The sequence below is a fragment of the Ochlerotatus camptorhynchus genome, unplaced genomic scaffold (assembly GCF_037179485.1).
Source record: "Ochlerotatus camptorhynchus isolate MF236.1 unplaced genomic scaffold, CSIRO-AGI_Acam_v1.1 ptg000080l, whole genome shotgun sequence".
NCBI lineage: Eukaryota > Metazoa > Arthropoda > Insecta > Diptera > Culicidae > Ochlerotatus > Ochlerotatus camptorhynchus.
The window spans coordinates 2,218,488-2,234,004 of record NW_027040570.1 but is presented as its reverse complement, the minus strand read 5'-3'; the positions used below and the strand labels follow the sequence as shown (position 1 = coordinate 2,234,004).

The 15,517-nt window shown below is 38.3% G+C and overlaps 2 protein-coding genes across 3 annotated transcripts in view; both read right to left on the bottom strand.

The window, feature by feature from the left end:
• The window catches only part of LOC135697958 (uncharacterized), a 157,974-nt gene that overhangs the window by 5,106 nt on the left and 137,351 nt on the right, over positions 1 to 15,517 (bottom strand). For both annotated transcript variants that reach the window (XM_065217833.1, XM_065217832.1), the window contains one exon: positions 23 to 282. In XM_065217833.1, coding sequence (XP_065073905.1) covers positions 23 to 282 — 260 coding nt within the window. The remainder of the gene's footprint in view (positions 1 to 22; positions 283 to 15,517) is intronic.
• Positions 1 to 15,517, bottom strand: part of mon2 (Mon2 homolog, regulator of endosome-to-Golgi trafficking) — a 225,273-nt gene that overhangs the window by 91,003 nt on the left and 118,753 nt on the right. The window lies entirely within an intron of this gene.

Sequence of the window (15,517 nt, the reverse complement as noted above, 5' to 3'; positions counted from 1 at the left end):
ATTTTGTAATTGCAGAGCTCACCATCGGCATAGTCCGGATCCAGCAGCCGCAGAAATGGGTCCCCTCGGGCGCCCCAGTAGCGGTGGTTGAAGTTGTTGCACTCGCCCGATGCCGACCGGAACTTGCTCGGTGGACATGGCAGCGCTACGGTTGTCTTGCACTGATTACTCACTCCATTTCCGGAAGCTGACCTCTCCAGCAGCAGGGCGGCACGGGCCCGATCCTTCAGGTCCGCTCCATGTGTTGTACTTTGTATGCTGATCAGCGTGACTAGACATATGCTGTGGAATGAAAAAAGGGAGACACAGAGAGTCAGTTATCATACAGAATCTTGAGAGAGAGAGATAGAGAATGCGTGAAATCCGGTTGGGATCTGCCAGAAGATCAATATTGGTTGTTTGTGTTGAAAATCAAAAAAACAGGTTCTCGTGTAGAAAAAGTTCTGCAAAGAACAGGGAATTATGTGGTTTCACCCACCTCGGGGAGCCGCAAATGAATCAGTCATGCGCGTTGTCAATTGATAGATAAATAACTAATTTGAATATTTAATAACCAACCACCAAAGTGTAAGTGTGTGTGTGTGTGGGAATACTGAGTAGGTATGTCCACAAGTCTGATAGCCACCGATGGATGCGGGTCACTGGAAGTTGACCGGAGATGGGACTTGATTTGTCACCGCCGTTACATTACCTATTGACATCGTCGTCGCCGTGGAGAACGTGATTCTCTCGAACCGATAAGGTTGAATCGTTAATTTTCTGTTTGTAGACCTGTGGCTGTGTGATGCGCATGTGTTGTTTGAAATGCGGAATCCGGTTTTCCATATACCTACTACCTATAAGCGTACAGGTCCATCCGCACGATGAGAGTGATTGAGAAGCTAAAGGTCAAAAAGTATCCCTCCACTGACTGTGCAGCACGCGGTGGGTCTTTGAAGTGATCATCTTCGGGAGATTTTAGTGATGTGTCCGTGGAGTCGAACGTTGATTGGTTCATTCTAAACTGTTAACAATCCCAGAATGGGAATCAGCTTTCCGAAGAATGCATCACGCACGCTACTACTGAGAATACAGCTCACGTCCGTAGTGACAGAATTTATTGAATCATGATCATCCTCATGACAGCGATATAATTGAGGAGTGAGGTGTCAATTAGATACTTTGTACATAGGTATGCGATTCTCCGTAGCACTTATAGAATCTATCGACTTGGAGGATTCTTGGCTCTCAATGTCTGAACTGTCAGGTGACATTGAAACCGATTTAACCTTATTTGGGTATTATAATACATCATACAGCATCTCGTGAACTTTACAAGTTTGATTGTCGGTCAATCAGGATGAGAAATTATTCCCATCCTAGTTCCCATCTCTATTTAGGAGATTTTCAGCCGGAGACATGTTGACCTTTTGTCGTCAGAATGCGTGTTTGTCAAATGTTCTGGGGTGTAAATTGTAAATTTGCAAATTGAGATAGCGTAATATTTAAACTTATAACTTGGTAATTTATCGATGGATTTCAATTGTTATGCAAGAATTGTTTAATATTAATTGATTAGTTGCAATTGTATGATCAATATAAATCAATCCACGTACACATCACCGACTAAGAACACGAGCGAAGAGAGGCAGACGTGCCGATAACGAAATCCCTAACACAGACGTCAATTTCAAATACCAAAACTTTAATGCTATTTCAAAAATCCATCTTCTGAATACACTCATATTGATTGCTGGATTGCTTACAAACAACGACAGTGCACTATACCCAACCTAAAGGCTGACTAAAAGTAAATTGGTACTCCCCTGGCGTGCCGCTAGCACGCCTCTAGTGTTGGGAATCGAAAATCTTCGACGGTGGTTTGTTTACACTTCTTTAGAGAACAACTGGTGCAAGTTTGATCAAAGTAGTCGATCGCGTTCAGAAATAACGTCAAATGGAACTCGAAAGAAGAAAAAATATTGTGCGCAAACACCTGGAAAATCCGGAGTGGTCCGGATTCAAGCTGGCTAAAGTGCTGACGAAAACACCAGTTTGTCGAGTGCTCAAAACCTACAAGGAAACCCTGAGTGTGGAAACACGGAAATCAAGATCGACGGAAAACAACTCAAGGAAAAAAAGCTTTAGCTCCAGTTGGGACGTAATTTTAGCCATGTATGTACACGACGAACTATCTTCTACATACAGTCAAGATTCTTATAGTACGGATTCGTTCTTGCCGGATTCCTATAGTACGGTCGATCCGGCATTAACGAATACACGTAGCATATTGGATTAGAGCTAATTGGGACTAAACACTGCACAATGGTCCCAAAGCCATATTTAGGAAGACATGTTTGCGCTAAAACCGTTGATTTTAGGCATATGGTGTCTTACGGAAAGTTTTTTCATATTTTTTGGCCAATTTTTTTATGTTAGTGAAATTAGGGTGGTCCATAAAATTGGTGAATTGAAAATGTGAACTTTTTTATTATGTGAGATAGACCAGTACAATGTTCTAAAAAGTTGCAGAACAATCAATTTACGGCACCTTTGCTCAAGCCACCAAACTTCCATCTCTTATGGTTCATGAGTTATGATTTTTTTAAACAAGCAAGTTAGGGTGGCCCCTGAAATATTGGTTTTCTATGAATATCTTTTCATACGTTCATTTCTTGTAGAACAAATGTTCTAGATACTTTGAGAACTTTTAATGGCTCGAGCAACCAAGTTGCTATCTTTTTAATTGGAAAGTTAAAGACGATTTTCTTCAAAAAACTGGCATTTTTCAATTGTCAATATCTCTAAAAGGGGCAATTTAATTTAAAAAAAAGTCATATTTTTATGCAAAAAACTGCCATAGCTCTTCAAACAAAAGAGATAGTACCTTAATTGCTCCGGCAAAAATGTGCGCCATCAAAAGTTCTAAAAGTGTCTTCAACAAAGTGATTTTTAGGTGAGTTTTTGACAGATTATTCCAAAGCATACCCCAGTATATTTGAATCTTAGCGTCCATATAAAGCAGTGATAATAGCAAGGTATGGTATCTTTGAAACCGTCAAGCAAAATTGATTCATTACACGTGCGCTACGCAACGGCAAAGCCTTCTTTGATTAGCGACTTGCTTAAAACGAGTACTAGAAAGAGAACACAATGAGCAGTCACTTTAGTTCGTCCTGCTGTATAAAAAGGGAAACATCGCACGTGTTTGTTACTTGAAAGAACGGGATCAAAAAAAATATTTTCCAAATTTTCTAAGTGATACTTGAAAGCACTATATGTGAATGAATCCTAGAAAGAAAATCGCTATGGCTGGCGGTAAGTTACTGGAATTCCTTAATAAACTGTTAAATTAAAAGAAAAACAAAAAAACAACAGGTTTGAAAATCGCTAACCGTGATCTGGCAGAACAGCTTACAAAGAATCGTTCCTCAGCAGCTCTATTCCAGTTTGTGGTTAATAAGTTCCAAGACAGGAAAATCAATGCATCAGAATTAAAAAAGAAAATTCGCATGTTCACACTTAAATTTGCAAGATTGTGGACAAAGAGTTGTCGAAACAGAAAACGGTTCTTTGAGCATAACAAGGTTTGGCTGAGTAGGTGTGAAACTGTAAGCAAATTAGCAGAACCGAAAGCTGGAAAAGGACGACCACACAAATCCTTCGAGACCTCAAGTACGAGATCAAGGCTTAGAAAAGTGCACGATATCAGCATAGAAGTTCCTTATGCGGAGTTAATGTTTGTAGTGGCAACCTGCACTGGATCTGAACAAATTCTGGCCTTCGAGACGCAGGAAAGATCATCAAAAATCTATCGAAGTTTCCGGAAAACGCAGATAGTGTAAAGAAGTCCATGAAAGTGGTCAGTGATGTGAAAGGTATGGTTTGTAACACAGTCAGTAGGCCATGTTTGATGTTTTATAATATAAGCTAGCGTAAAAGTAGAATAAAGGTTATCTATAATTATCTTTTCATACATTGATTTCTCCCAAAAACTTTGTTCTAGAAACTTTTAGAACTTTTGATGGCGCACATTTTTGCCGAAGCAATTAAGATACTATCTTCTTTGTTTGAAGAGTTATGGCAGTTTTTTGCATAAAAATATGACTGTCTGATCCTGTGGAAGATCCGGAATGTCCGTAAAAGTGGCCAATTCATGAAACTGATCCTAGGGCTCCGCGGATTTTTCGAAACCACTCATATACGTCTTAACAGAATGAATTTGGAGATATCAAGACCAACAATTGATATGGCCTTAACTCCATTTTGTAAACAAACCTTGTAAGGCCATTTTCTCGCGGACCGAAACCTTCATTCGCAAACCTAAACCACAGAGGGGTAGAGGAGAATTTCTCCAACCTGTTCATTATGTTGGTTTGCCTTTGCGGACTTCGGTTCGCGAGAAAATGGCCTTACAAGCAGGCATGGAAAATCATTTGCATTCATTTCGTGCATTCATTTACATTCATTTGCCCCTAACTTTTTTCATCAACAGAATTCCGCAAAATAATGAATGGAGCTTTTGTAGGTTTTGTTATAAGCTACTACTTTTGTAAACAACTCAAATCCGCATCTCTTATGCATGATGAACCAGAGCAAACAGAATCCACTACTGTTTTTGAGTGAATGTTTTTACATTCACTGAAAAACAGTAACGAGTTCTGCCCGCTCTAATTCGTGATGCATAAGAGACACAGATATGGGAAAAAGTTGTAGCTAATAACAAAACCTACTAAAGCTCTTCACATCATTTTGCGGAATGCTGTTGATGAAAAAAGTTAAAGACAAATGAATGTAAATGAATGCATGAAATGAATGTAAATGATTTTCCATGCCTGCTTACAAGGTTTGTTTACTAAATGGAGTTAAGGCCATTTCAATTGTTGGTCTTGATATGACCGAAAAATTTACCCTGGGGACTACAGAATGATCCACTATAATGTCCGGAACATCCGTAAAAGCGATCAATTCATGAAACTGATCCTAGAGCTCCGCGGATTTTTTGAAACCACTCATAGACGTCTTATCACAATAAATTCGGAGTTGTTTTCGGAATATCGACTCTTGGGACCACGGGATGGTTCACCGGAAGATCCGGAACATCCTGAAAAGTGGTCAATTCATGAAACTGATCCTAGAGCTCCGCGTTTTTTTTTCGAAACCACGCATAAACGTCTTATCAGAATGAATTTGGAGTTGTGACCGGAATATGGGCCCTGGGGACCACGGGATGGTTCACCGGAAGATCCGGAACATCCGTAAAAGTGGTCAATTAATGAAACTGATCCTAGAGCTCCATGTTTTTTTTTCGAAACCTTTCATAAACGTCTTATTACAATTAATTCGGAGTTTTGACTAGAATTTGGACTCTGGGGACTACAGGATGGTGCACCGAAAGATCCGAAACATCCGCAAAAGTTGTCAATTCATGAGACTGATCCTAGAGCTCCATGAATTTTGCGAAACCACTCATAAACGTTTTATCAGAATGAATTTGGAGTTGTGACCGGAATATGAACGCTTAGACGGAAAATGGACCTTTGGGACCACGAGATGATTCACCAGGAAGATCCTGAACATCCATAAAAAAAAAATTAGTCCTTGAAACTGAGCTTAGAGGACCGCTTTTTCGAAACCACTCATTGGCGTCTTATCAGAATTAATTTGGAGCTATGACCAGAAAATTGACCCTGGGGACCAATGCACAATGGTTCCAAAGCCGTATTTAATAAGACAAAAATATTAGCACCAAAAACATCACTTTTAGGTATATGGTGTCTTGGGGAAAGTTTCTTCGTATTTTTAGCCGATTTGAAATTAGGGTGTTCCTTAAAATTGGTGAATTGAAAATTTAACCTTTTTTTATTACTTGAGATCGACTAATGCAGTGTTTTTAAAGTTGTAGAACAATCAATTTGAACTATTTTTGCTGACGGCATCAAATTTTTATCTCTTATGGTTCATGACTTATGGTTATTTTAAACGAGTAGGTTAGAATGGCCCTTAGAAAATCTGTCTTTAAATATTTTTATTGGTGATCAATGTATAAACAATATTTAAAGAAAGCCGATTTTCTAGGGACCACCCTAACCTCTCGTAAAAACATTGTTCTAAAAACTTTTTGAACTTTGATGACGCATATTTTTGCAGAAGTCACTAGTTTGATATCTCCTTTATTTAAAAGTTATGGCTAGTTTTTGATTTAAAAAAAAAGGTTTTTTTCAAATTAAATTAAATGTTTTAAACAAAAAACGCTCTCACAGTTTTTTAAACAGTAATGAAAAAACACGATCTTTTAAATGAAATCAAAGTTTTAAAATCGGTTTGCTCCATTTAGAGACATTGTCATTTTAATAGAACCATTTTTTTCAAAGAAAATCTCCATTAATTTTCTAATAATAAAAAAAAAATATATAGCAGCCTAGTTGCTTCAGCAAAAATATGCGTCATCATAAGTTCTAAATGTAACCAAAACAAGGTTTTTACGAGAAATGAACTTATGACTGGTTGCACTTTTGTGTCAAGATGAGTACAAAAGACTGAATCATAATTTTTTTTCGTCTTTCCGTGTTGACTACTTGGAGATGTTTCTTTGGAGTTACAAGTTAACGAGGGACTAGCTTCAATGTTTATATTTTTAATTCATCACATGAAAATTTAATCAGTAAGCCATTTGAAAACATCGCCCTATTGAGTTATTATTAATATTAATTTATGAGCGGTTTTGAAAAAAAAAACAACCGTGGAGCTCTAGGATCAGTTTCATGAATTAATCACTTTCAATGATCTTCCGGATCTTTTAATGGGCCATCCTGTGGTCCCCAGTATAAACTGTCTGTTCAAAACTCCGATTTTATTGTGATATTACGTCTATGAGTGCTTTCTAAAAAACCGTGGAGCTCAAGGATCAATTTCATGAATTGAGCACTTTTAGGGATGTTCCGGATCTTCCGATGGGCCAACCCGTAGTCTACAGAGTTCATATTCTGAACTCAACTCCGAATTCATTCTGATAAGATTTTTTTAATATATCTTTAGTTAGGAGATAGCCCAGGGCTGAAGGGCTGGTTCGTCTCCGAAAGTTCTGATAAGATGTCTATGAGTAGTTTCTAAAAAACCACGGAGCTCTAGGATCAGTTTAATGAATTGACCACTTTTACGGATGTTCCGGATATTTTAGTGGACTATCCCACCAGACATTTTATCCTATCAGTATAAAATGTCTGGTCAAAACTCCGATTTTATTGTGATAAGACGTCTATGAGTGGTTTCTAAAAACCCTAGGAGCTCTAAGATCAGTTTCATGAAATGAGCACTTTTAAGGATGTTACAGATCTTCCGGTGGACCATCCCGTAGTCTCCAGAGTCCATATTCTGAACTCAACTGATAAGGTGTCTATGAGTGGTTTCTAAAAACCCGTGGAGCTCTAGGATCAGTTTCATAAATTGGCCACTTTTACGGATATTCCGGATCTTCCACAGGATCAGAGTTGTGTCCTACCGGAAACTGAATCATCCCAAAAGGTCGTAAACTTGCTGCTTAACAACTTCTTAGAAGACATCAGGTCCTGATTCAGGAAGTTATCTCTTCAAATTGCCGTACAATCAGTGTTTGGTCCCAATTAGCTCTAATCCATAATACTACGTGTATTCGTTAATGCCGGTTCCTATAGTACGGTCCCTATTAACCGTACTATAGGAATCTTGACTGTATATAGAGCATTACAGCAGCTGCCCTGTTACGGCATCGGCAATAACGTAGAAATTCCGAATTAAATGTCTTACACAACCAAAACGAAAAACAGTTCGATTGTACTTTCCCTTAATTACCTTGCTATTCACCGAAGCAAACTAAAAACCTCACGAAGTCCCAATGCATCGAACCAAACTAGCAAGGGCTCGTCCCGAAAGTAGCTCCGTTTCGAACTCCTAAAAAAACACCAACGAGCAGTTCCAGGCGCCAACCGATTGCATGCTATCACGATTTACAGATCCGCCCGTCGTCGCCATCCTCCATATTCTGGTGGCTCCAAATCAACCGGCAATCTAAAGCGGTCGAAAAAAATACTGTTTACAATCGCACCCAAAATAATAAAAACTTTAATATATGGGTGCCGCATGGCCAGAATCAAACCTGTTTGGGAGCGCCCTTCGTTTACTTCTCCTGAACCCGCCGTGGATAAACTTAATCTGCCCGCAGGCGGATGTCGCAGCGACATGATCTCAAGTGCGCTGCTGCTGTTTGGCAATCGGATCGGAAGTTTTTCGGCGAAGTAAACTTGTAAGACTGCATTAAAATAAACAAGTGCCATAAATAGCGACCAACCACCATAAGGCAGACAGGCAGACGGCTGTCCCACTGACTAAATGTCTGTCCGTCTGCCAATTGAGTATTGCCTCAGCTTTAGCCGGGCGACCTGACACTAAAAGACGGTTCGGTATTACAACATCACCACTTTCGCCAAACCGAGTTGTCCAGCATCCCACCCCCGGACCAGATGTGTCGTCCCGATGAGGTAATCTTGAGCGATCATATCCTCTCAACGTCAGGCGACGACGTGGTGGATTTGTAGGTACCTATGCATTTCCATACCTGAGCATTACCACACCAAATCTCGATTACTTTTCGAAAGGACGGATCTGCTTTTGAAAACCATGCATTTGATTGTCGATTTGGCGCAACTGGTAGCCCTCCCACGCATACTAACAACACCACTATCAGGTAGAGAAAAATTTGCCCTATCTGATGGTAGTGTTAGCATGCGTGGGCGAGCTACCAGTTACGCTAAAGCTACGATGAAATTCATTGATTACAATGATATTTATTTGATAAAAAGTTTATTTGATAAAAAAGCTCATGACAAATGCCAACTTTTGCAATGTTCAAAACTATGGACAGTTTAAAACTGAAAAATATCGTAGAACAAGAACTTACGGTAAATTTTTTAAACTTTTAATTAGTTCGTTTTTTTTTTGTATTTGTTCTACATTGTTTGTCAATTTTGAAGTGTCCATAATATAAAACATTCTAAATGTTTTTATTTTTTATGAGCTATTCATTAAAAAAAAAAAATTAAAAATCGGGCAAGAACGTTTAGAGATAGGGAAAATGTCTCTAATGTTGGCCTATGGATCTAAGATTGGGCCCATCGCTAAAAATCTGCTATTTATCAAATTTATCTAGATGAACGCGTTATTGGGACGTATATTTTTGGTTGCTATTGAAAATTTAGTCGATTGCTGAATTTATGTATGGGCCCAAATTAGGGACACTTAGGCCGACATTACCTGCATTTCCCCTATTAAGGTTTTTACCATTTTTTTTTAATTTTTATTGGAATTACCTACTACATATTTTTTTGTATATTTTTCCCAGCATTTTTTTATTTTCTATATAACCTTGTCTCCGATATCATTTCGATCAGAAAAGCAGTTATTCCCGTGCTACATTTTTTTTGAAAAATTTACAAGATTTAAAATGGAAGATTTTAAATGTGAATCATTGCCCATAACAAACAATTATGCAAAGTTTTAAGCATTTCGGATAATGTCGAGTTTTACCGATGCGTCATTTGACGTGGAACTGATCTTCTTTCAAATATGAGCAGTTATTTCCAGTTTAAATGTTTTCATCTGAAAAAGCAAAATTCAGCTCCAAACCAATTTTGGAAATAATTCCAATATAATTGAGCTCCATGTGTATTTTAACGAGAGTTCTGAAAAGATTTCCATTATGAGAGGATGAGGATTCTAGGTCCAATTCTAATAAGTATTCAAAATTAGTTCTGATTTTTTTAAGAGGGGAAATCTATGGAAATCCCGAAATATCGAGAAGAATTCCAATAGAGACGAATTTTGAGGTTTCAATCTGATGGAATGAATTCTGGGAAGAGTTTCAAGGGTAGTTTGAGATGAATTTTTGTTTTGAGAATTTTGAGGAAACACCATAGGGATCCTGAGGAGAATAAGAATTTAACTACCAATAGAATTCAGGGGAGATGTCCAAGATTATTATTAGCAGAAAATTATGACATTTCTGAGGATAATTGCATGGGAATACTGAGGAGAATGGAATGGAATACGTGGATTAATGCAAAGAATTTCAAGAATGCAATATTATTTTTGTTAAGCTTATTTGAGAGGCAAGCTTCAGAGAAGGGGAATGATTCTAAAATAGAACATTTTAAAGCAATTCCATAAAAAGCTTGTAGTGAGTTATCGAGGTTACCTAGGGGAATTTACTTATTGTCGTCAATGTAAACAGCGTCCGCACTTCTACTAGAAATATCTCAGCGCCACGCACACAAATGACGTGTTTGTTTGTAAACATTTGTCTGCTGTTTGCTATTCTATCTAATTCAAGCGACATAATGGTCAAAAACGGTTTGAAAACCTTTTCACAACGCTCCAAACTTCACTGGTAAGTGTGACTATTGTCGGTAGCCTCTTTTTCTTCGGCAACCTTTCCATTTGAACTGCGTATTAACCAGCTGTTCTACTATCGGCAACTTGGCAACTTGAAGACCCAGGGCTGGTTGTGCTGATGCGATATAATAGTAGTGACTTTAGTGACTAATATTACGGAAACAGTGACCAAATAGTGACTTGTAAATACAAAATAAGTATCCATTTATATAGTAACTTAGAAATTCAAATACGGTTTGATATTGAAATAAACATTTTATGTCATGGAGCTTAAAATCAAATTTCATAAATGCCTCTAATTTAATCGAATATCACAACGGAATCTCCTGTGAAGAGCATTTGAAGCGATTTGAATAATTTACTTTTGCTTACGTTATACATGATGACTAGTAAATAGTAATGCCCATTTTTTATGATCTTGCTTCTGCTTTCTAAATCTTACAAATTTTGATATATCTAGGTAAATAACTTTGATAATTCGCTAAGAACTTTTCACACACTTTAAGATTTTTTGTTGATTCTTCTGGGATCTCCCTGAAGGCTCCTTCCATAAATTCATTTTAAATTTATTTGAATTCTTTTTAGATTTTCATGCAATTAACATCAGAAATTTCATAAACTTCTGCTTTGAATAATCTTGGACTTCTCCCCTGCATTCAATTGGACATTAAATTCGTATTCTCCTTAGAACTCCCATAGTATTTCCTCAGAATTCTCAAAACAAAAATCCATCACAAACATTGAAACTCTTCTCAGAATTCCTTTGAGATTGAACCCTCAAAAGTCGATTCCATTGGAAATTTTCTCGAAATTTATTTCGAACTCTTTAGAATTCTCTTGGAAGTATCTTCAGAAATCACCCCAGAATTTTTTTAGAACCATCCGCAAAGACCATCAAGATTTCCACGGGATTTTCATGGAATTTTCATCAGAGCTCCCCTAAGCGAAATTTCAGAACTAATTTTGAATTCTTATTAGAATTTGACCTAGAATCCTCATCCAATCATCATAGAATTCTTTTCAGAACTCTCGTTAAAATGCACTTTCAATTGGAATTATATCCAAAATTGTTTCGGAGCTGAATTTTGCGTCTCTAATAATTTAAACAACAATCAAAAGCGACGCTCGTATGTGTTAAGGCAAGTTTAACTATATTGTTAAACCTGGATTAAGATTCAAGTGAAGCTGAATAAATTCGTCCTCAGAGCACTTAATTTTACATGAGACTTTCGTAGTCTGTACTTTGGTATTCTTCTCTGATAAAGGGTGATACGGTCAAAATTTGGTCAATATCAACTTGACGTATTTCTTTCAATTTTGCATTTAAAAAACCTGAACACCCCTCATTTCGAAGGTGTGTGTGTGTAGAATGTTGCTTCTATTTTGATTTTGGAATTCACTCTTCAGTTGTCAAAATGCCGTCCAAGCAAGAAGAGCAGCGTATCAAAATTTTGCTCGCGAATCGCGAAAATCCGAGCTACTCGCACGCAAAGTTGGCAAAATCGCTAAAAGTTGCCAAATCAACCGTTACAAATGTAATTAAAGTGTTTGGGGAACGTTTGTCGACAGCCAGGAAGTCTGGATCGGGGGGAAATCGAAAACCGGAAGCCGCTGAGACGACAAAGAGAGTTGCCGGTAGTTTCAAGCGAAACCCTAACCTCTCTCTCTGAGATGCCGCAAATAAGCTGGGTGTATCGTCTACAACCGTGCATCGAGCCAAAAAACGAGCCGGACTATCGACTTACAAGAAGGTAGTGACTCCAAATCGCGATGATAAACAAAATACAACGGCCAAAGCGCGATCCCGGAGGCTGTACACGACGATGCTGACGAAGTTTGACTGCGTGGTAATGGACGACGAAACCTACGTCAAAGCCGACTACAAGCAGCTTCCGGGACAGGAGTTTTATACGGCAAAAGGAAGGGGAAAGGTAGCAGATGTTTTCAAGCACATGAAACTGTCAAAGTTCGCAAAGAAATATCTGGTTTGGCAAGCCATCTGTACCTGTGGCTTGAAAAGCAGCATTTTCATAGCTTCCGGGACTGTCAACCAAGAAATTTACGTGAAAGAGTGTTTGAATAAACGTCTGCTGCCTTTTCTGAAGAAACACGGTTGTTCCGTACTGTTTTGGCTGGATTTGGCATCTTGCCATTACGGTAAAAAGGCCATGGAGTGGTGCGCCGCCAACAAGGTGCAGGTGGTTCCCAAGGACAAGAACCCTCCCAACACGCCAGAGCTCCGCCCAATTGAGAAATACTGGGCTATTGTCAAGCGGAACCTAAAGAAGACCAAAAAAAAACTGCTAAGGGCGAGCAGCAGTTCAAGACAAACTGGCTTTCTGCGACGAAGAAGGTGGACAAGGTGGCTGTACAAAATCTGATGGCAGGGGTCAAGCGTAAGGCCCGGCAATTCGGATTTGGAAAAGCGGAAGCCTAACTGAATATTTTTCCTGAATTTTATACTAATTGAACTTGAAAAAGAAATTTAATTTGATTTTTTAAATAAACGATTTCACCGATTGACACGCGTTTTCCCTTGACCAAATTTTGACCGTATCACCCTTTATATCTTGGTGTCATCCCTAGAATCCTTAAAAAATTCTCTTAAAATTTACTTTGGATTTTTTAAAGTTGTTAATTATCCTTGTAAGACTTTTGAAAATCTATCACAGACCACTACCTTTGGAAAGTTTCCAAGGTATACAATTTATTTTCTGGGAAAGGAGGTATATTTTCTCCGATTTTTAAACATAATTGAAGGCATTTCCCAACAATTTTTCTGATGTTCTAAAGTTTTGCGGTCACCCTGGTTAAAATTTTTCAATATTTTAACAGGTATGTATATTTTGTTGAAACTAAAGTCTACAGTAGTGCCTAGTACTCAATTTAAACATTTTGTTGATATTTTTAAACTTCACTCTATTTTAGTAGTAAAAGGTGACTTTAGTGACTATTTTTAGGGAAATAGTGACTTTAGTGACTTTTTGGTGTAAAAATTGACTTTTTAGTGACCTGCTACCAGCCCTGGAAGACCTTGACATGACTAAGGATTCGTTTGAATACATTTAGCGAAGGGTTTTGGTGAGAAAATACAGTGGAATTAACGTTTTAAATTTTCGTTGCCGAAAACAGTCAATGGATGCCGAAGCCATCATTTACCCTACCTATGCCCTACCTTATCCTGATGCAAATTTTAAAGATTTCGAACGCAGCAACGAATTCAAGATCATCGAAAAAAAAAAAATGTTGTCGTTGTAATTATCTATTTAACCCTATTTAAGCTACAGGCTTAATTTATCGCACAACCAGGAAAATAAAAAAAAAACTATAAGGGAATAAGGAACAGCCCTATGGGGTTGTCCGCAATGGTGACGTAGGACTACGTGGTGTTATATAATAAATTGAATTTGTTAACTGCAGCAGGAGCTTGTGTTTTGGGTAGGAATAGGAATTTGAACGAGGTTCTCTCTGTTTATACTCTTTATTATGGCTATGATTGCCTTGAAAAGAACCTTTTCATATTAATTTTAGTTGGGTAGTTGGGGCAGCCTTGATAACTAGCTGCTCAGGGAGCCTTTCGTTGTGTACTGGAGAACACCACCACTCATCACGCGGTGATTGATTAAACACCGTTCGATGAGACCGGATGGAATTCAACTTTGAAATCTGTGTTAGGGAAATCGGTTTTCGCAGACATTCAGTGATAATTTTAATTATCATAGCAACAGAAATTTTCAATAGTGACATTTTGCAAAATGATAAAGCCTGAATTTTAATAGATACGTACAAATATTTCTGTTCTATTGGTGATAATATTATTGAAATTGGTCCAGGGGCAGCTGAGTTATTAACGTTTAAAATCTTTCATAATTTCGTTACATGTGTCGTGTGTGTCTTTACAGACAGCTTCGGGCTGTGATATCAAGGACAGGATACTAGAACATGTGGTTGATGAATTCATTTATTCTTCAGTTTCAATTAGCTTTTATATCTATTGACAATTTCAAACTTCTTTTCACCTCGTGAGAGAGCTGGACTAATTCTTGAGTAATGTTTCAAATGAAATGTATTGTGGTGAATATAGATTCGAGAAAGAATGGGAGAGAATGGGAGCGTAGTACGATGCGCGAATGAGTCGTTCTAATTTCCGCGCCTCGCCTAAGAACTAGGTTAACAGTGTTTCGGATTCCTTTTTGCTTATGCTTGGACTCGACCAATGTTACCACTTAAAGTGTATTGATCGTGAGGAGTGATGGGAAACAGGTCTGTGGTATGGTTGAAATGTTGCAATGATTTCAAGTGTAATGAATTGTTGTTTTGTCAAATGTAGGATGGGAAATGTGAACTAAACGTTCTAGTGGAAATTGGTTGGGTAAGGCATGCAATGGAAATTTATGATATGCTGTGTAACATGGGTTTTGTAGGATTGGTTTTCTCGTGGGAAAAGATTTGTATGAGGAAAATTGGTTACACATGTTCCAATTTCTGTTTTCACAAAGTGTATCCCCATATAGAAATCACAGACGTAGTCCTACGTCAAAAACAAACTCCGAGAAAATCCGGAAATTGCTATTAGCTGGCAGGCTTGGGAATTGTCGCGTTTGTCATTGACGCACGACAAGATATATACATCCATCCATTTCTTCTTCTTTATTTAGGAGAGTTTTAGCCGTAGGCTAGTTCATCTCCACGATCATCCTCGTCAAACAACAATTTCTTGTTGCACGACAAGATCAAGAATCCATCCAGTCATAAGTATTTACTCTAGTTCTATGTCGCTCATACTGTTTCGTGGGGCGAATGACGATAGCTCACACCAGTGATGCAAAATATCATGACACTCACGCAACACTCGTCAACGCATCACAACTATCGCTGACAGAAAGTTTTGTCACGCAGTGAGAGGTAGCGCCATGGCAAACAACAATCGCCAGTAATGGTCACTGCTCACAGGCAAAACGTAGCACTCGCCCACAGGAGTGGAACTTCGGATCAGAAAGTGGCTCCACTTGTCATTTGCGAACACTAGCGCACCTAGCGGTAGAAGGCATCTTCTGCCTGCAGTTAAGATAGGCAGCATGCTATGATAGTGTGGAACGCTACCGTGTGGAAC